This window comes from Peromyscus leucopus, chromosome 13 (genome assembly GCF_004664715.2).
Source record: "Peromyscus leucopus breed LL Stock chromosome 13, UCI_PerLeu_2.1, whole genome shotgun sequence".
Lineage (NCBI taxonomy): Eukaryota > Metazoa > Chordata > Mammalia > Rodentia > Cricetidae > Peromyscus > Peromyscus leucopus.
This window is the reverse complement of record NC_051074.1, coordinates 55,236,685-55,258,296: the sequence shown is the minus strand read 5'-3', so window position 1 is coordinate 55,258,296 and position 21,612 is coordinate 55,236,685. Positions and strand designations below refer to the sequence as shown.

At 43.8% G+C, this 21,612-nt stretch overlaps 1 protein-coding gene across 5 annotated transcripts in view; it reads right to left on the bottom strand.

The window, feature by feature from the left end:
* Nucleotides 1-21,612, bottom strand: part of Satb2 (SATB homeobox 2) — a 177,679-nt gene that overhangs the window by 12,463 nt on the left and 143,604 nt on the right. For all 5 annotated transcript variants that reach the window (XM_028886126.2, XM_028886141.2, XM_028886110.2 and 2 more), the window contains one exon: nt 21,104-21,301. In XM_028886126.2, the coding sequence (XP_028741959.1) occupies nt 21,104-21,301 (198 nt within the window). The remainder of the gene's footprint in view (nt 1-21,103; nt 21,302-21,612) is intronic.

Here is a 21,612-nt window from a genome sequence, read left to right as displayed (position 1 = left end):
ATTGTTCCATAAATTCTGACATTGTGGAAAGACAGAAATGTGTTTGTCTAGGTTTCTGGCATAGCATGGTCATGATACCAAGAAAAAAAAAAATCAGAACCTGAACCAGACAAGCAAAGGGGTCTAGAGGGATGACTCGGGCAGTTAAGAGGAGGATGACTCTTAGAGAGGAGGATAGCTCAGTTCCCAGCACCAGCATGAAGGGTCACGACCATCTGTACCCAGTTCCAGGGGATCTGAGGCCTTTTGTTCTGACCTCCATAGGCACCAGACATGCACATGGTACACATATATACATGTAGGGAAACATCAATACACATAAAATTTAAAAATCTAAAAATTAATAACAGAGAAGAGATGATTCTTTTTGCAGTTAGATGTTAAGAAAGGCAAAGCATTGTCCACATGTTGTATGTAATGGAAGCTTTTTTCCTCCTCAGCATCATCTGAGAATCAGATGTGTTGATCATTTGGGGATAATGTAACTAAAAATCCTCCCATAAACACAACAAATAGAATCCAACATGGATTAAGCAAAATGAGGCTCTTTAGGATGCTCTAGGCCACGACTGTGTGTCCTTACACTTAAGAGAAACCCAGCCCCTCAGCAGCCTCATATGTCCACTAAGCACACTCTGCTCTTTTCTCCCTGTTCCCACACACCTCCACCACCTTTACAGTGCCTTCTTAGAGGATAACACTTGACCTACACATTCACAGGGGGAAAAAAGTCTATCTTTTGAAGACCAGATGCAAGGCACAGGCGATGTTAATACACTACAAAGATTTCATATTTATGTTAAAAAAGTAAAGAGTATCACGGAAATAAATGACCGATAGTTGCTCCGTGAACATGACTATGAAGTCAACTCATCTTGCTTTACTGGGGCAACTGAATAAGGGTGGCTCTTGTCCCTGGTCCGACAGGAAAGTAGCTCTTGAGTTAAAGAGAACCAGAGTCACTGATGAGGAGGGTGAAAGGTTAGGATGACCTGAGTAACAGGAATTCCAATAGTATTCAAAGGACCAGCTGGAAAATTCAGAAGGGCTCCTGGATGGCCAAAGGCCAAGAAAGAAAGCTAAGTTTCCAGGTTAAAGTGGTCACCAGGATTCTGAAGCAGTTAATCTAGTTGGCTAAATAATTCTCAAGAGAAGTAAAAATGTGACTGAAATGAAAACAGCCTCATCGATGCCTGGGATATGTGAACTCTGAAACTGGGTTTTATTAAATAACCAACTAGGGGTGGCACTAGCCAGTGTCAGTGACATTGTTAAGGCAGAGGGTGTGAATTATTTGAGAAGAGTTCTGAACGTGTTTGGTTTCCTATTTGTGGGGAAGGGGCAAAGGCAGGTTATCTATGTGTCTGAGGCCTTTGCAGGACCTGGAATGGGCCACATTTTCTGTATAATTTTTACAGTTGGGACACTCTGAAGGCAGAATAATCTGACAGCTATGGTTACTGAAAATATTAGATGTTCACCAATAATATATGAGCTCAGCATATTTCTGCTTTCTGGAAATAACCGCTTAATAACAGGACTTGGGGAAAGTGCACTGTGTGGATCAAACACATAAAAAGACGGCCATGCCTTTTATAGAAACAAATTGTAGGCAGCACACTGCAATCAGTGACTCTGGAGAAAGACAGACTCTAGCGTTACCACACCCCTGAGATATTACAGCTTATTAGACTCTGAAGACCAGACTGGGTAAACAAAGTCAAATATTCTGAGCAGGGCCGTTCCTCAGACCATGAGGCAGAGGTCCCTGAGCCAGAATTCCTGGTGGCTTAGTGCTTAACGGGTACCAAGTGAACACTCATCAGACACAGGTTTACTTTTCAGAGTTCAGAGTCACTCAATTCCATCAGTGCGGGCCTCCTTGCTACTTCCTTTCAAGAGAAGAACAGAGGGAGATTAAAGGTGTGAGGTAGAGCTTCCCAAAGGTTAACAGGGTGTCTGTCAGTCCTGGAGGACCCTTTTTCAATGCTAAACTTCACTCTAGGGACATTAGCTCTGTCATCCTCCATGTTAATGATCACACTAACAGAAACAAGGAAAGGAAAGATTCTTGTGTCTAAGCTTTGTGCCAGGATGCCTAGTGAGAGGTGGAGAGCCGAAAAGACCAGGCACTCTTATTTAACCATGAAAAAAGAGAAAAGAAGACCAGTCTCCTTCTCCCAGAATGGTGACTGGGAAGAAAATCTTCAGTTTCTAATTCCCTAGGGCAAAGTAACTGGACTAGAGGTTCCTTTTCCCACAAGAAAGATTCTAGTCTCTAAGCTGTAGAGGACTATGATGTTCCCATGAGGCCAGTAAGTCAGCATCCTTATCTTCTTGAATTCACATAGCAAGTCCACTTTGTCTATATGCCACATTGCCTTGGCCCTTTGGAGCATATTTACTTACGCCATGCTGGTCATCCCCATAAGCTGGAACTGTTGAGTGATTATACTTTCAAATGTGAATTTGCTTAAGGGTGGATTTAATTTAATAGCTGAGAACTCAGTACAAAACAAATATACTTACAAATGACATTAGCAGGGAATTAATCATTAACACTCTTGATTGGTGTTCCAAGACCAAGCCCCCATGCTGGCTGCAGCCAAGATCATGGAGTTCCTTCTCACTGACTGCCTCTCTGGTTTTAAAGTCAGTCTCTAGCCCACCCCACGTGCTAAAGAGGACTCCCTTGAAAACAGATCTTGGAGGAAGGTTCCCTTCTCTACATGTGTGCTCCTGTTGATATCACTCAGATCTTTATAACCTCTTGCCTGGATGACTCCCACTTCCTCCTAACAGGCTTTCCTGCCACAGCCCACAGAACACTTTGCCAAAGGCCTTCAGTGGCCTTAAGTCAGGCCAAAGTCTCTTAAGTGTCCGAGAAAATTGTCACCTGATTATAGCTTGTCCCTCAGCCCTGTTCTGCAGACTGTACACCAATCAAACTCCTGTGGGCAGAGCCCTCCTGCTCCTGGGTCTTAGCGTCCTTGTCACTCTCCTGAGAAGTTCCTGAAAGAGACCCTGGGCAGTCCCCTTTTGGGAGCCTTCTGGGTCCTCTCACCAATCAAGTTTAGGACCTTGACACTGTTTTCTGTGCTTTACTCTGTACTGCTCTGCTGTGTTATAGTCATCTATCTTTTCCCGACTATCAGTCACTTCACAGGACAAGGTGGTGCCTTCAATAAATAGCTAAAGCATAAAATTTATCATAAAATGCCCAGAATACTTCTGTAGCAGAAATGGTCACATTGAATAAACTGAAATTCTTATTCAATAGCTTTAAGATGAAAATAATAGGAAGGCCACAGGCCTTGATGAAAGATTATACATTTCCTGAAAAGAGCTGAGTTAGAATAGTTGTAGTAACTTGCGACATGCTAATTAGAACAGTTGCAGGAACTTGCTGCATGCATGCAATATTATAAAGCTTTCTAAGTCTCCCACATCCCTGGACCGTAAGTGACTAACACTCTGGAGACAAAGACTTAGGTGTTCCTGTTGTTGGGCACTAAAACTGACATGTTTACTCATTTTTTTTCTCTCTCTCTGCCCCTTCATACTGCAAAAACATTCGCGTTTCCAGCAATCTCAAAAGGCCTGCAGCAGACAGCTGCTATGACCAGAAAGGCTGCTGCAGGCCAAACAGCAAACAGTAGATGAAACTTGGAGAGTCCACAGAAGGCCAAGAAAGGGAGTCTCGATCCCAGGAACAATCCACGGAAGCTACAAATGCTTTCCAGTGAAGCCTGTGTGTCCTGGCCACCTCAAGAGGGCACCGACCTGTCTTAGACATAGGAGAATGTCAGTTGCCTATAAAACCCTGTGGAAAAACACTTAATGTCTTCTAAAAACAGACAACATGTCAACGTGCTTTTCCTTAGAGGAGAAATGAATGAAGTTCATCGGAATGAAGAATAAAGAGAAAAAAAGGGGGGGAACAAAATCAAATCCAAGTGTGGATTTCCCACCCCCCCCCATTTTCACTCCCTCTCTGGCTCCAATGGCACACATTTCAAAGTGAGTAAATAGTTCAAAATACACTTTACCACTTTCTGGCTGCTTTGTAGCTTATTTATATTTTATCAAAACCTGTGTGTGTGTGTGTGTGTGTGTGTGTGTGTGTGTGTGTGTGCTTTTAAATATTCAACTACAACTAAATAAATCCTGGAAGCTAAGCATAGAAAGTCTAGAAACCAAACACAAACCATCTCTCACATACCTTTAGAGATGAAAAGACATTGGGTGGCGTCAAAGAACAGTGTTGTTTTAAGGTGTTGTTACGCTTGTAAGGTGTTGTGTAGTTACACTCACCAACAACACAGTTTTTAGTCTCTGTCAGAATTATAATTCCAAACTGATGGGGGGAAATGCCATCAAAACGTTATTATCGTATTAAGACACTTGGTCGTGTGTGACTTCAAGAACCCCAACTTTCTATTTCCAAGAAGAGAGAGGACTTAGTGAAATATTTTGGAAGTGGAGCTAGCCGAGGGACTGTGGGTGCAGAGCGTGGCTAAGAGGTAATTCAGATGGCAGATGCAGAGAAAGCACCAGTTCCCATGTAGGCTGCAGCGAAGGGCATTAAATAATCATCCCTGAATAAACTGCACAAATCAATATGGCCCTGTCGCTCTAAACTAAGAATGGTATTGCCTAAAGGAAATCTCTAAGGTCAACCAGCAATTAACTGAAAGGTTTTGATTGAAAATGCTATTGACTGCTTTCATATCACACAGCTTCCTGGTTATTATACTTCATGGGGTAAGTAGGTGCCAAGACATTAAACTGTCAATAATCTATTAATACTGGACAGCTACGCGCCCTCTCCCTGAATCTGCAGGCAAATCTATTCAAGCCAAATACCTTGCTTAGAACCAATGCAAATTCCTCAACCCTGACATGGAAACTGTATCTTCATTATTCCATTTTAAATGCCTAGAAGTATCACTCAGTGTAGGAGAAATATGTAGGTAGAGATGCTTATTCCCAAGAGTTGAGCAAACATTTGTTTTCTAAGAGGCTGCTGAAGGGGTAGAAAATGTGTCCTGGACCCTGCCTTCCTTTCTAAGTCATATTTAACAGTTCCTAAATAGAGTGTAATAAACACTTTACAAAGAGAAATGAGAAGTTCTTCAAAAGGAGCCTGACAACCCTTGTGCCTCTCAGCATCTGGAAAGCAGTTATATACTGGGGAGGGGGAGCTTTTAATGAACTTAATAGAGAAAAGCACTTTAATTAAATGCTGTCACAGTGGATTGTATTAATGACTGTACACAGAGGAATTTAAAGCCAGCCAAGTTTATTTAGCAAATAGAAGCTGGGCTTTCGAAGCCTGCAAGTATTTATGTTTCTGCAGTTGGGGCATATCTAGAGGATGGCGGTGTCATATGAAAACATTGAGTTATTAGATATGATTTTATTTACTGTGTATTATTAAAGTTTCAAAGGTCTCAGGGGAGCCAGTCTCATTTGCAAAATGAAGCCCTGTATCTGCTCAGGGGTTAAGGAAAGAGGATTCTTCCCCCTTCTTTCTCTGCTCCCTAGAACTTCCCGGCAGGTGATGGGTTAGCAGAGCATGTAGAGGCCTGCCGCCTTCTCTGGGGGGAGTTGGTCAAAATTCTCTCCACTAGACCAAAGTGGCAAAGCACTCAATGGCAGTATTTCTCCTCTGGCTCTTTCCCCTGTTCTTCTTCTTCTTCTTCTTCTTCTTATTATTATTATTATTATTATTATTATTATTATTATTCTTTTCAGTGACTTGCCCCTAAACGCAACTTATTCTATTACCCACAGCAATAAGCTGAAAAATGACCAAAGCTTTTAGAAATCTGCATGAAAATTTGGTTGCCATAACTCACTTAATAAAAATCATGAGGAGTACCACGTTCTCCAAAGATATCACATGTTTGACTTGGGGCAATAGGAAAGGGGGTCTTCTTTGGTGTCTCCTCTTTGGAGACTGATCATAGAACAAACCTATTATTAGTGATAGTATTTTTGAAACAAAACAAAGCAAACAAAACATGAGCCTTAATGCATGAAAGCTGTAAAAGACTGAGAAGCTGGTCTGACTGGAAAATACTATGTGTGTGTCAAAATGATTTTCTCTACCGTTTGTAAAAATGTAATTATCCATGAGAAGCTATTACCCATGATACTACGAGGGTGATAGGCTTCAAGGAAACCCACTGGAAGCTGAGGCTTCGCCTTTGGTCTTCTGTCTCTGACACCACCATGTCTGAGATCACAAACCACGCTGGGATTTACCACATCCTTCTTGCTGCTATATATACAGCCTTGCAGGCTGTCTTCAGATTTTAATTCAAAACATGAGAAAGGGGGATAAGGGGGAAATGTGAGGATGAGAAAGAAAAAAAGCAAAACCCTAAACCCAGTACCTACTTCCTTTTAAGAACAGAATAATAATCACAAATGCAGACTTTCAACTTTCTAAATAAATAATCTGATTTTTAATCCTCTCCCCCCCCACCCCAGCTATTTATTAATATCAGATGTCTGGGCTGTGTCTTTGTAGCTCTGGAACTTACAAGTGGCTGTGCCTTTCCATCTGTGCCAAGATGTTTCAGGCTAGGCTTTGAAATGCTGCAAGTGCAGATGAACACGACATAGACTAGGAAGTGATTACAGACACATTCAGAGAGCGCCGAGGACGTTACACGTTCGTGTGGTGCAATGCGTTCCTCTGCTCCACGTGGGCACGTACAGAGAGGGCTGGAGTCCAGGCCAGCACTGGTCCACTCCTGGCTCTCTTCCAGGAAGGCAGGCTACATTGGCCATCTCGCAAATAAGGTGACAAGGAAACTCTTGTCCTGGTTAATCAGTGCGTCTAACATGAAGATACATCAAAGACCTGTCAACTGACAGGACAGGACGGGACATTTGATTCAGATTATGCTTCGCAAGCCGAGGACTCAGTGAATCTGTTTCTCTTTTCATCACACAGGGAACAACTGTGTTAACAGCGTTCCACTGTTCACTGGGGTAGCCGCTCTCTCATTGGAGGGTTTGAATCTTCTATCAAGTACCCAAATGTAGAGTTCTCTCAAACATGTACCTTTAAATTACACCTACATGGAAATGCTCAGCATGGGCACATACCACAGTTCCCCCACTTTCTGTTGCTATTCTTTACGTACAGTGCTAACAGGAACTGTTCCACAACCACACACACACACAAAAAAAAATTAAAATAAATAAATAAGATAAAAAATAGTGCTTAGGAAAGTGTTACATGGAAAAATCATTTGGAGCCAGGTGTGGTGGGGCCCACCTGTAAACCCCAGCACATGGGCAGTAGAGGCAGGAGGATGCGGAATAGAAGGTAAACCCAGCTACACAGTGAGTTTGAGGCTAGCCCAAGCTCCATGCAGCCCATCTCAGAAAATGGGGGGGGGCGCTAATTTGGATTATAGATACTGTGTGTGTACAGCCCACGTTCACGTTCATGTTTCATTCACTCAGTTCCCAACAGAAATAGGAAGATCTGTCCATAGCCACAAGCATCTGTCTTCACGAGATTGTATCGGTACTTTCAGCTTCCAGAGTTTGGAAGACTTTAAAACAAAGAACCTACTCCTCATTCTGAGGTATACAGTTTGCGCTCAGGTTCTCTCATCTAAAATAGCAATTCTGATCGGACAATTTGTTCCCATTGTCTACTTTTCTGAATGCTTGGAAATGGTGGATTATGGGCCCCTCATGCGACGTGATTCAGCACAAGGAACACGAGTAGATACACAGGGAAGCCTTTTACAAAGACACACCCTGAAAGCGAGAATTGAGTCAAAACCACTGGTACTTACGGCAACACTCTCTGATGCCCCGATTTCTGACGTCACTCACTTTCAGAAATAGCTGGCTTAAAAAATACATATACCATGGTGTTTGACAACTTATATTTATAAAAAAAAAAAAAAAAGAGGAGAGAGACATGAATGATCAAGAAGTTTTCACCCTATTCTTTTTTAAAGTTGACTAGCATTTATTCAGTTTTGGATTGGTGAGTGTTCAAAGGCTGGCTCTCTGGGATTAGCACTCCCAATTGGCTCCTTGGCAAATTCTCAAAGTAAGGCCACCATGGTGGGTTTTATACTTCCAATGGTGTACCAACAAGCCTCCCAGATTCCTAAAAATATAACAGGCTGGTATGGACTTACTCCAGGATACCTTGACTCTAGTGGACAGTGATACTACAACCTTCCTTTGACAGACCACACGCTGCTTCCCAGCCTTCCTGGGATCCCTTTACTTGGCCTGGCTTACATGTCACTTTACCAGTGCCAACATGGTTGGGATGACCCCACACACAACAGATGACTCCACCGAAGATTGTACATCCAAAGGTGAAGAAGGGTTGTATGAGTTGCAGTGAATGTGAACAAGAAACAACTTATGAGGATGTTGAACTTGTGGTCTTGGGGCTGTCGGCCTCACCTGTTTGCTTGATCCCCCCATTTCTAGGGTCAAGCCAAGTAATAATAAAATAAATGAATGTCAGAACTTAGGCAGTTTCCCTTTAATTGGAAGTGTGTTTTTCTATCATTACAAGAGGAACTTCCAGACTTCCACTTAATAAAAATCAGCAGTAGTTTTCAGCTACGTTAGATCTCCGCACTAAGAGGAACCAGCTGAGAGGCCACTGGAGGGAGGTTTGGCTCTAGAGCTGGCTTTCTCCTGCCGGAGTCCCAATTCTCAATCTCAAGCAAGCCCACTGGGTCAGAGTCTAATGTCAGCTGTTCATAGTCTGCTACGTTCTTGTTAATGTTCTTTTTTTTTTTTTTTTGAGACAGGGTTTCTTTGTGTAGCTTTGCGCCTTTCCTGGAACTCACTTTGTAGACCAGGCTGGCCTCGAACTCACAAAGATCCTCCTGGCTCTGCCTCCCGAGTGCTGGGATTAAAGGCGTGTGCCACCACCGCCCGGCTTGTTAATGTTCTTTTGCCAATGTACTTCACTCTCCCTGGAGTGATGGGTTTTCATTTTATTTTTGTTTTGCTTTTGACATTCATGGAAATGAAATGGATGAAACAAAGAATGAGTGTTTCCATAAAGAGCCCTAAAATCACCTAGCTCACACTATAACAATTTACAGAAATGGCACTTGGCTTTTTTTTTTTTTTTTTTTTTTTTTCTGCCATTGGGCCAAATGCTCATTGACACAGAGGACAATTTTTATTCTTTTTATAAGACATATAGGTTCCTGAAATCATGTATAAATGTCCTAAGGTAGCAATAAGCACGCAGAAAATAGTAAATATTTGGGAAGTGCTATGATTTGGATGAGTGAACCCCAAAGGCCAATATATGAAAGGTTAGGTTCCCAGTGTAGTGCTAATAGGAGGCAGGAAAAGCTGGAGGACATGGAGCCTCCTGAGGGGTCCATAGGTTACTGGAAGTGTGTACTCTAAAGGTGCTGTGGGAGACCCCATCCTCGCCCTTTTCTGCTTCCCGGCTTATGAAGAAAGCAATCTCCTCCACCACCTTTGCTCCTATGTGTTGGTCCGGACGGATAGCCTGAGCGATGGTACAACTTCTTCTTAGCTGGGAACCTTTAGAACTATGAGACAAAATAACCCTTCTTCAATACAGTTCTTTCCTCAAGACCAGTTAATATTTTCCCGTAAGTCCACAAAGACCACCACAGAGCTGCTTCAGATGCAGGGTCAAAGGTATTCGGGCACAGGTGCTGCACAGACTCACAGCAGCACAGCCTCAAAAACAGCCAAGTTCCTAGTGGTTTTCAAGAAGCTGCTTTTTTTCCCCCCCAGACAGGGTTTCTCTGTGTATTTTGGGTGTCTGTCCTGGATCTTGTTCTGTAGACAAGGCTGACCTCAAACTCACAGAGATCCACCTGGCTCTGCCTCCTGAGTGCTGGGATTAAAGGCGTGCGCCACCACCGCCCAGAGCATCTTTTTGCTTTTTAAGAATGGAAGCATGATGAAGGAGGAGAAGCCAGAAGAGGAGAAAGAGGAGAAGAGGAGGAGGAGAAAGAGAAGGAGAAGAGGAAGCAGCAGCAGCTACAAACTATTTTTCTCCCATCCACAATGCCATTTGATTCTTCCCCACAGAGGGTATTTTATTCAGAGCAAGAAGGCTTACAATGACTTTTAAAGGACTTTAAAATGGAGGAAGGTCAGGAGAAAGCAGACTGCTCTGAGTCTTTCCAGTGGTTTCAGAACATCTGTATAACAACAGACCACAGTGCTCAGGTCACCACTGTCTAACAAGTAGACCACAGGTCATTCTCAGATCTTACCGTTAGAGAAGCACATATCAACACACCCTCAGCTCAGTCCTGGGCTCTCTTGAGTAGCAGTTATTTCCTTCATCCCTGAAGTTAACAGGAATACTACCCGGGGGACTGGAGAGATGGCTTAGGGGCTAGAAGCGCTTGTTGCTCTTGCAGAGGACCCGGGCTTGGTTCCCAGCACCCACATGGCAGCTCACCACTGTCTACACTCCAGTTCCATGGGATCAAGCGTCTTCTTCTGACCTCTGATGGCACTAGGCATGCATGTCATGCAGAGATACACGTGCAGGCAAAACACTCATACACACAAAAGAGTTTTATTCAGAGAATACTACCCAGAGTTCATCAACATTTCTCAGGTGCCTCCGAGCAAACCCCATCTCATGTAAGCGTCACAAAATCTCAAGATTAGCATGGTTCTTCTCACTATCTCCAAAAAGCTTTCAGCAGCCACTGCAATCCCAGAACTCCCAGGGGAGGCCTTAGACTTCAGACCTTCCTCTTTACCTACCCATTCACTGAGAGGCAGCAGAGCCACGGCTTCATGGTCTAGTTAGAGAAAGCCCCTTGACAATTTATAGTTCTTTAAAAGTGGGGGCAGGGCAAGCTTGATAACCCTCTTATTTGGATGTATTTGAAAATATTTCAATATTTAAATTTATGGGCCAGGGTGGTCGATTCCATTGGGTTCCCAGGATATACTTCCTGAAGTCTCGGAAAGGTAACTGGGCTGGACCTCCCAGCCTATTTCTATACCACTTCAGTTTTGATTAGCTCCAGGATCTGTGACCTTATTTGAGTAAGAGAACTAATCCACAATATGTATCATCATCACTCTGTGCAATCAACAGAGGCAAGAGGCGGGGACCTTCCTCGTGGGAAAGCCCTCCTCTGCAGACTGCCCTGCGTTTCCTCTGTGAAGAGAAAGACCGCTCTCACCACAATTGCCCATGAGTGAAAAGCACGCTGGTAGAAATGGGAAGGAGAAAATGGGAAACGGGGCCCCCAAAGAGCTTTTCTATGTAACAGTTCAATACAAACAGGAACTGGTTCACACCACGAACCTCCTAAGGGCCACAGACTTAGTCAAGGCATGCCCACTGAGTGGGGTGGTTTAGCTGGTGCCCTGACAAACGAATGGGCCCTTCCTTCCACGGTGGCAGACAACAAGGTTGGAGAAGTCACTCTGGGTGGTAAGAATGAATGCAGTCAGGACACAGACACAAAAAAGTGTCTGTGTGGTCAGGGACAAATTAAGGGTGGAGCGGACATACTTATTTATCCATCTGTTTTCCATCAAAACTATTTTTAAAAACACCACTTGATTACTAATCAGCAGATGTGATTTTTTTTTTGTGGAGCTATGTAAATCACTTTGGACTCCAGAATTGACTCAGAACGTCTGCTTGCTTCACACCTCCTAACTGAGAGAGAGAGAGAGAGAGAGAGAGAGAGAGAGAGAGAGAGAGAGAGAAGGTAATGTCATTCCTGAGAGGCTCAGTATATTCTAGAGTTGTAACTAGATTCATTCTGAAAACAAAACAAAAAACCAAAACCACCCAACCAAACCACACCTTGAAGCAAAGAGATGGCATTCTTTATTAGAACAAAGCACTAAACAGGACCCATGCTGCCATCACGAGACTGACTCTTGGATTTTGGTAAAGGGTGCAGAGGAAAATGGAAGTCTTTTAGAAATGCCTCCTATGCACAGAGAAATCCTTCCGTGTGTGCGAAATCCTGTCTTAATCTCTTTTCTATACACGGAGCCTAGATGAATGCCTGCTACAGAAGGAGTTCACTGTTTGCTCAATAAGGAAATCAAAATGCAAGAATAGAACAATCGTTCTTTGGAATTTCTCAATAACCTGCACTTGGGGACAAGTTTATCACCAATGTTCATCTTCTTTTCCAAAAGTTACATTTTGATAGACATCTCAGGAAGTAGAAAGAAATGCACTTTCCTTTTCTGAGGTGAAACGTGAGGAGGCCTGGGATTAGAACCACGACTAGTCAGTATCTACAAGAGCCTTCGTTTCAGGTTGGGTTAATCATTGCTGCCTTCACGGGAGGGAGACAGGGAAGGACAGCTCGAATCCACGTTCTGCCTGGTCTCCACTGCCTGCCTCCCGTTCTCACTGCTGTGTTGTTCACTTTGGATCGGTTTGTCTCACCTCAAAGTTTTTAAGTCACTGTCCTTTATGCTCTTAGGTTGAAAAAAAACCATTTCACGGTAACAAAGAGGAGAAAAGAAGGAAGGGAGGGAAGGAGGGAGGAAGGAAGGAAGGCAGGCAGATATGCAGGAAGGAAGGAAGGAAGGAAGGAAGGAAGGAAGGAAGGAAGGAAGGCAGGGAAGGGAGGGAGGGAGAGAGGGAGGGACAAAGGGAGGGAGGGAGGGAGGGAGGGAGGGAGGGAGGAAGGAAGGAAGGAAGGAAGGAAGGAAGGAAGGAAGGAAGGAAGGAAGGAAGGAAGGAAGGAAAGGCAGAAAGTGGGCAACCCTGAGCTGACCCTAACAGATTCCAGAGCATTTTTTTTTTTAGTTTTCTTTTTTTTAAAATTTATTTATTTTAATATGCATTGGTGTTTTTGCCATGGGTGTTGGGTCCCCTGAAACTGGCATTACATAAAGTTGTGAGCTGCCATGTGGGTGCTGGGAATTGAATCTGGGTCCTCTGGAAGAACAGTCAGTGCTCTTAACCTCTAAGCCGTCTCTCCAGCCCTAGATCCATAGTAAAAATTTTCTTAAAAGAAAAGAAAATTAAGCTGTATGCTTTTGAGTACCATTTAGTCTTTTTTTTTAGATGTATTTTATGTGTATGGATATTTTCATGTGCAGTACATGCTCCAATTATTAAAACAATGAGCCCAAGGAGATGTGCGGAACCTACTCTAAAGAAAACAAAGAGCAGATGCAGATAGAAATTCAGATTAAATTCTATCAGTATCTATAGTGCTCTGACTGGACACAAAGTGCACAGAAAATGCCAGAAAAACTGCAATAAAAGAGGAATAAGAGCATGAGCAGACAGAACTTACAGTCTCCTCCATCACTGGCTTCCCAGTGTAGACCTTTACGATTAAAAACAGGTAATATAAATCTCTCTCAATATGATCTTATTAAACTTGTTCATCTCATTTACAAACCAGCTATCCTGACTCGTGTGTGTGTGTGTGTGTGTGTGTGTGTGTGTGTGTGTGTGTGTGTGTTGTATATATATATCCTGACACCACCAGCCCCAAAAGAGTCCCAGGGGTCCTGCTCTCCTAAATGAGACTCTTCTTTTCTGGCTAAAGGGTGGCCCATGCAAAGATTACTTAGGAGTAGCCCACAGTCCCTTGCTTTCCCACTTCCCATTATTCTTGAATTGTTCTGATACTTTGCCCAAGAAGGCTCTTCCAAATGCATTCTAATGCAGTATCTTTTGAATCAAGCTTTGGTGGTGCTGGTTGGAGATTCACTCCAGGAAAGTCTGCCTTCGGGGGATAAAGTGGACAGTAGTTCAGTTTCTCTCTGAGAATAATCTACAGTGGCAGTATGGAATGAACAAAGAAGGCTGGCTGGAGAGAGGCCTGGAGGAACATCTCAACACAGAGCAGGGGGCAAAGGCAGACTTGGGTTCTGAGGAGGAAGAACTAGAATTCAGAGAAGCTGTGACTGGAACACAGAAGTTACAAAGTGGAGAGATCCAGACCAGGTAGGGCCAATGAGGTGATGGTTGGAAGAAGAGCTCGTCAGAGAAGGAAGCTGGCATGGGGAGGGGTAGTGTTAAAGATGAGAGTGAGGTGGATCCGTGTGCCCATCTGACACCCCTCCTCCATCTACACAGCAACCACACGAAGAGCCCTACACCTGGAGCTCCACCGAGCTCTTCACCTTCTGCTTCTTCTACTATGTTTCCAAACACAGCAGATACAGATTTTATATCACATAGGAAGATAAAAGACTTTACTGAAACATTAAATGGAACCAAAGCAGGCAGACCCCCTTTCTCAAATGTATACTAAAAACCAAGCATACCACGTGTCTAAGCCACTCACTACAGACCATCTGAAAGTGCTCTAACTCTGGCATTTCACTAGGGGAGAACTTCTCAGCACAGTTAGGGCTGCGAACACAGAATGAAAACACCAGTTTTCCAGAATCAAAAGAACTGGTTGCAAAAGAATGAAAATTTCTCTATACTCCCGTGTAACATATTTTTTAAAATTAGACATATTGAAATCCTAACTGGTAACACAGAAATCAAGAATCCTCCTTCTGAGGACCAACTTCTTTGCACTCACCTGCCCCAGTGTATTAAACAGGGCAAGAATTCACCACCATCTCTCCTTTATACCATAGTGAGGACTGAAAACTGGAACAGCATTCAAACAGCAGGCTTTGCATAGGAGCTTGGAATGAATCCAAGAGGGGAAAAAATTTCATAGTAACCTGGTTAGAGAATTTGCAAACATCCTTAATTAATTAATTGGCTTATCTATTTATTTTCCTTGAAGCTGTTCTTTTGGAAGCAGATTCATAATCAAGATAGTCTGTCCAACTAGAGTGGGAAGGCAGGGTGGCCTGCTCAGTGCTGACCCAACCTTAAACTCCAGCAACAGAAGTCCCATTCCAAGGTGTCTCAAGTCTTTGACATCACACCAGTCAGTGAGGTACAAGTTTCTCTGTGTTGTGTGGCCTGTAAAAAAACGGGAGCTCACAAATCTAAGCGATTCCAACTGAATACTTAAAAATAAAATACAAATAAAAAAGCTGTGCACACTGCAAGTCAGCTAAGAGTCGGTGTGCAGGAAATGCTGTTCTACAGCATACAAGGAAGTCAGACTCAGAAGGTAGATGGATGGGACTTCAAGTGCTCACTTGGAGCAGGTTACTCAGCTTAATCTCTCATCTTCCCAAGTAGATAAAAACTAACCATGCTCTTGGGTTTTCACAATTGAGTAAAGATGATAAAATTATAAAATCTCACATTTGGAAAGCCTGGCTTTCAAAAAGACTAATTGCTGCCAGAGAAGAAAGGAGGAGGATGGGGTGAGGAGGAGGAGGAAGAGAGGGAAGTGGGGGGTGGGGATGAGAAGGGGGAGGGGAGGAGAAGGAGCCAGAGAAAGAGGAGGGATGGAGAGGAGAAGGGGAGGAGGGGAGAAGGGGGAGGGAGGAGGCTTCAAAAGTATTACTGTTATTGCTAATAACCGGATTTCATACAGGGAAACATTCAGAGTCAGCCTGGAGATACAATGTTCTGCTTTATAGATGTACTGATGGTCAGTCTAGGCCAGGAATGTCCTCCAGTCTTGTTTGGGGGATGGTTTAACAGACTGATGGGCGTTTGGCAGCGTTCACTTAGACACGAGTAGCATTCTCAAATTGTAATAATCAAAAGTGTTTCCAGACACTATCAAATATTCCACGGGGACAATGTTGCCCTGGTTGCAAGCCATTGGTGGCTATGAGCAGCAGGAAAGTTGTGACTTAGAAGATGCTACGGACGCCCAGAGCCTGGGTCCAGATGAGCAAGGGCACAGTGATGGTGCATGGTTGTCACCACCAGGTCTCATGCTCTGAATCAATGCACAACATAGAATTTTAAAACAAGCATTTGTTTCCAAAGTGCTTAGCTAGCTCCTAACTCCCGAACTTAGAAAACAACCCACATAAACACTCTAGAGGAGACACAATAAAACAGTAACGCACAGACTCCACCAACACAAACAGTTTGGTGGATGCTCCCCAGTCAGCCCTGCTCAGGGACCAGTCACAGAATGAGCAATGTCCTTTCTTTTTCAGAACGAAATGTGGTGAGAGGCAAGCAGAGATGCCAACCCCCCTGTGCCTTCACGCAGCGGGAGGTGCTGGCTTCGGTCTAGACTCAGTGACTACTCCAGTTTTTCCAACTGTAAAGTGGAGTTGGTACTAATGAATACCTGGATATGACTAGTATTTGATTCTAAGCTGAATATATCCATTTGCTCTAGGGCAATGGTCCTCAACCTGTGAGTATCAACCTCTTTGGGTGTGAAACGACCCATCACAGGGGTCACCTAAGACCATCGGAAAACAGTTGCTTACATTATGATTCATAACAGCAAAATTACTGTTATGAGTTAGTAACAAAATTAATTTTATGGTTGAGGGTCAGTCACCACAACATGAGGAACTGTCACAGCCTTAGCAAGATTGAGAGTCACTGCCTCAGGTTCTAATACTCATGTGGGAGAAAGCACTATAACCACAAGAAATAACTTTTTCCCAACTTGCTGGAGTGGAAAATGGGTTCTCTTTCTTTCTTTCTTTCTTTTTTTTTTTTTTTGCCTTTGTCAGAGAATGTTTTAGTTTGGCTTGGTTCGCCTTGTGATGTGCCTGCCTGCCCTCTGATTTACTTATTATATTTTCTGTGTATGAGTGTTTTGCTTACATGTATGTGTGTGCACCATGTGGTGCCTGGTGACCATGGAGGTCAGAAAAGGGCATCAGTTCCAGGACACTCTGGGACTGGAGTCATGGCCACTCTGAACCACTATGTGGATGCTGGGAATTGAACCTGGGTTCTCTCCAAGAACAAGTGCTCTTAACTGATGAGCCAGCTCTCCAGCTCCCTTGTCTCTCCTCTCTTGATCTTCTCTGCGGTATCTACGTTTGAACTCGAGCCATTCTGTGGATGGGTGTTTCTCAATGCTTCTCCCCATTATCAACTCCCCAATGAGGCTTTTTATGTTGTTGTTTTTCCTGAAACACCTCCCCTCTTCATAAACTCTGAATGCCAGAGACATGCTTCTGTCTCTCTACGCTGCATTGCTGCTGAGGACCACATGCTACTACGAATCTAAGATTTCTGTTCTTCCCAGGATCCACTGTTTACTTCCCTTGGGACAATATACCTCTTAATGTGAACATAGGGTATGTATAGCTTTACAAAGTGTGTTCAGAGCTAAAGCCAGTTTCTACTCGGCAGGCTTAACTGGGGTTGCTAAAGAGACTTAGAATTCCCCAGAGAAACCCAGGAAAGCCAGAAAACTCAACTGGACCTGAAAACTACATATTCTCTGGGGAAATATGAATTTCAAGAAGGAGGCACATCATTCTTCACCATGACCAAATATAGGACTAACTACATTCCTACATGGCCTTAACCTCATTGTAGTCTCAACTATACCCTCGATTCATCAGAGATGCACTTATTAACCAACAAGCAAAGGCTTAAGTCAAGATGATCAAACCATACTGTGTGACATTCTCAAAGAACTAATAGAAGCAAGTGACATGTAGAAAAATTTAAAGTCATAATTAAAGGCACCATGGCTTTGATGCAGCAGCTTTAGAAGTAGAGATGAGACCACCAGGATCAGGTGACCTAACTGTGGCAGAGACATAACAAATGCAGAGTTTATATCTATAAAGTGGAATGGATGTGTGTATAAATGCACAGGGTATGCTGATGTGGACAGACAGATATGATGGTGAGTGGGTCCCCATAGAAATGCTGTGGACTTCTTGACCCTGGTGGGTCACATCTTCTGACTGTCAGGATTTTATACAGATTCTTCAAGGTTCTAATCTTGGGTTTAAACCTTTATGATGCCAAATGAAGTACATTTTCAATGCACATAAAACCATGTATTTTTAAACTCTGTCTGAAAACAACTGGTAAGAAACAGTAGGCTGTGATCTGAAGGATGACTCACAAACCTCCAGATGAAGATGGAGACAAAGAGCCCCTTCTTTGGCCCAGTGTATCTCCAGAACCCAGGTCAACAGACCAGTCTAGCAAGTCATTATACCTAGAGATCACGGTCTCTGATCGTCATCATTTAAGAAAAACTGGAGAACAGTATACCCAATTATCTAATGAAATTCAGTGGTACTCTTCCATGACCACAGACAGGAGGCCTCTCTGTATTTTATTATGCTGTATATATGAGAAGCCCCTATCTACCACCAATTTCATTCACCCTTAATGGTTTAGTGATGGCACATTTCCTACCCAGTTAGACAAAAGGCAACATTGCTATGCCAATGGTAAGCTTAGAGGTGGACTTTCAAGTTCCTAAAACACGTAAGCATAGCTATCTTTTTCAAAGTTGTAGCTGACACCAGGGCAAAAGGTAAATCTCAACTCTTAAGTCCAAGGGCCTGATGCATGCTCAGCTACAGACATCGTCTTGGTGATGTGGTAGATTCCAACATCCTCTCCCAGGCCCACGGGCTGTGTCAGCCCCATTCTCCAGTCTAAGAGTATTACCAGCTGTTTCCAGTTGTGTTCCTCAGCTCTTGTATTATGATTGTAATAAAGAATTAATCCATAGCTTTGTATTTCTCTGACAAACATAAATTCAGACAAGCAGTGTCGTTCACAGGGCGGCACAAGGTTTTCCAGGAGCAGTAGGATCAAGATCACCAGTATGTAGGGTGCAGTCAGTGTGGAGGAAGTCATCTTATGTCCGTCCCTTAGCTAAGATCTGTATGATACGAATAAACTTTCCTAAAGTAAGTGACTTTATCTTAGTCGTGCTGGGAGTCAACACAACTCGGCACAATGTGCTGAAAAGTGCAAAGGCTGATTTTACTCACCCGCTAACTACTGTCGGCTCACTCTAGTTCAGACCCAGGGAACACAAGAGCACAACTGAGTCACCCGCCTGTCTGAGAGTTAGTGCACGTCAACTGGTCAACTCTATGATCACTAAACTGGATATTCTCTCATCTACCCAAACACTGGGCCACTCAGATGAGAATGTCTGCACAGGAATCTAGACAAGTACAGTATGGGAGCTATTATCAAAATGAGGAGTTCCCCCACTACAATAGACAATGGGTCTTCATGGTGCTATTTCAAATTTCTGTTTCCTATAATCCCAGCACCTGGGAGGCTGAGGCAGAAGGATCTCAAATTTGAGGTTGACTTGGGCTACCTAGGGAAATCCTGCCTCCAAAAGCTAAAACAAACAACAACAAAGCAAAAACAAAAACCTGTGAGTTTCCACTTTCATCACTGTTGAAATGGTTCCACCTGCCACTACTATCAAGAATAAAACTTTAAAAAAAAATTGTTTTCTATTGTATAGGACTAAGACAGACCCTTGAATAAAAAAAGCCCATGCAAAGGGACTGGTCTGTGACATAGTCTTTGGGGTTCTATTGGTTCAAAACAGATGTCTGGACCAGTTTATGGCAAAATGAGAAAAGCAGAGGGGGTTGACAGTGAGATTTTCATGGGGTTGAATTTCTATAGTTGGTGTGATCCTTTGTCTGACACTATTTCATGGATGTGCTTAGTATTCCACAGTACTGAACATTATGAAATGATACTGCAAATGACCAGGAGCTTCTCTGGAAGTATTCAGATCAATTTATTTTCTAAAATAAAGGGTTGGAAAACTATATTGGGCCCTCTCTAATTTGAAGAAATTAAAAGTCTGAAAGCCACTGCTCTGTGTGACTCAGTATACTGGTCTAATTATCTGTAGGGAGGTTCCTTGGTGTTTGGATGAAGCCCCGGCCAGGAAAAGATCAGGACAGGGAGAAAGGAGGATGTGCCTTGTGGCTCGGCCTCCCGCAATGAGCAGATCTGGTGTTCACTAACCATGGACCCTCCTGTCCACAGTTCTAGGTTCACCAAGAACTTTGCAAGACACTGCCTCAGTGTACCCATGAGTCACAGCGTAACTTTGTCCAGAGAAACTGACAACTCAAAGCACAAGAGCTTTGGCCGAGATTCCAGTACTTGACAAAATGTAGTTAGATGGGCCCCTTCACTTCTGGCTGCTTCCCAGGCATGTGGGCGGAGCAAAGGAAAGGGGACATCCTTCGCCATCTCTTCTAGTACATCTGTGTCACAGACCATACCTCACGACCCTTCCCTCATTATCATCTTCTCTTCTGCTCTTCACACACCTGTGCACACACCTGTGCACACACATGCACTCTTGCCTCAGTTTTTCATGTCTACATAGAGGCTAAGTCAAAGGGAGGTCTTGGAAGGTCCCCTTTGCCGCAGTCAAGATTCCTGTTACTGGGACTCAGGGCCAAACCAATTTATGTGCCAAACTCTACCAGGACACTGGTTAACAGTTCTCGAAAGCAACTGACTTTAGATTCAGAAGAAGACAGTGAACTCAGCTACATCAGAAAGAAACATTTCTTTCAATGTGCCTGCAAAACAACGCAACAAAGCATGCTGCCCAGACTTGTCAAAGTGGAAACTGGAGACAGCACAAGTCTTAAAATCTCTCATGATTTCTCCCAGGGCTTCCGTTGAAGTTAAAGGTATTCCTCGGGTCAGGAGGCTATTTCTTCAGTTTCCACTCATCAAATAGTACCTGAAGAGTTTTGGATCAAAATTTACTTCATTTTTTCTTTAGAAAACAAACTGATAGGCCAGGGACTCGGAGGGTAAAGGCATTTGATGCCAAGCCTAGTAACCCAAGTGGGATCCCCAGGACCCACAAGGTGGAAAGCAAGAACTGATTTCTGCAAGTGGTCCTCAGAGCGCCACGGCGCTATGCCATGGGTGTGCGCGTGCGCACATACACAGATAAATAAAAATTTAAAAAATACAATGAAAAACACTGACGGAGACGACATTGAATATCTGAGTGATCTGGGCTCACAACCTCAAAGCATGTGCTGTCAGGGAGAACCTCTGCCGTTGGCACTGGATTTCCCGGTCGTTTTCGTCTGGTGTAAGCACACACACGAACGGTACCTGCTGTGATGACGGGTTTCTCTGTCCTCAGGACAGGGTACCAGTCCCCCTGCTCATCGGAGGCAGTGTGCCCCCTGACCCTGGGCAGCTGCTGCCAGCAGAAAGCCCTGCCGGGGCTGGGGAGACACTGACCTGCACAGGCTCGGGCGGCAGCTGAACCACATGCTGCATGCGCTCGCTATGGTGATGTCGCGATTCTTCCTCATAGATCACATCCCTCTCGTGTTGGGGAAGATTCAGGAAGCGGCGAATGGTGCAGAGATTCTCCCAAAGGGTGCGGTTTTCTGGGCTGGGGTTTTCCTTCCAGCGAAGCAGTTCACAGAGCCAGCCCTAGAGAGAAGGAGGTCACGTGAGTTAGGGCTGCCGGGTGCAGAGCAGCTGTGTGGGCCTGGACTTTATCCCCCAAACCATGTTTTTATGGCAGAATTATTCCCACCAACTGTAGCAGCAACTGAAATGGTCCAACTCTTAAATCCAACCAGTGGTCACGTGGATAGTTATGCCAATGTTTAAGAGTCGTCACACTTTTTGTTTTTATTTTTTATCCTTTTGAGATAAGCCCAGGCTGGCCTGAAATTCACTGTGTAGCCAAGGATGACCTTTGCCTACAACTCCCAAGTACTGGGATCACAGGCTTGTGC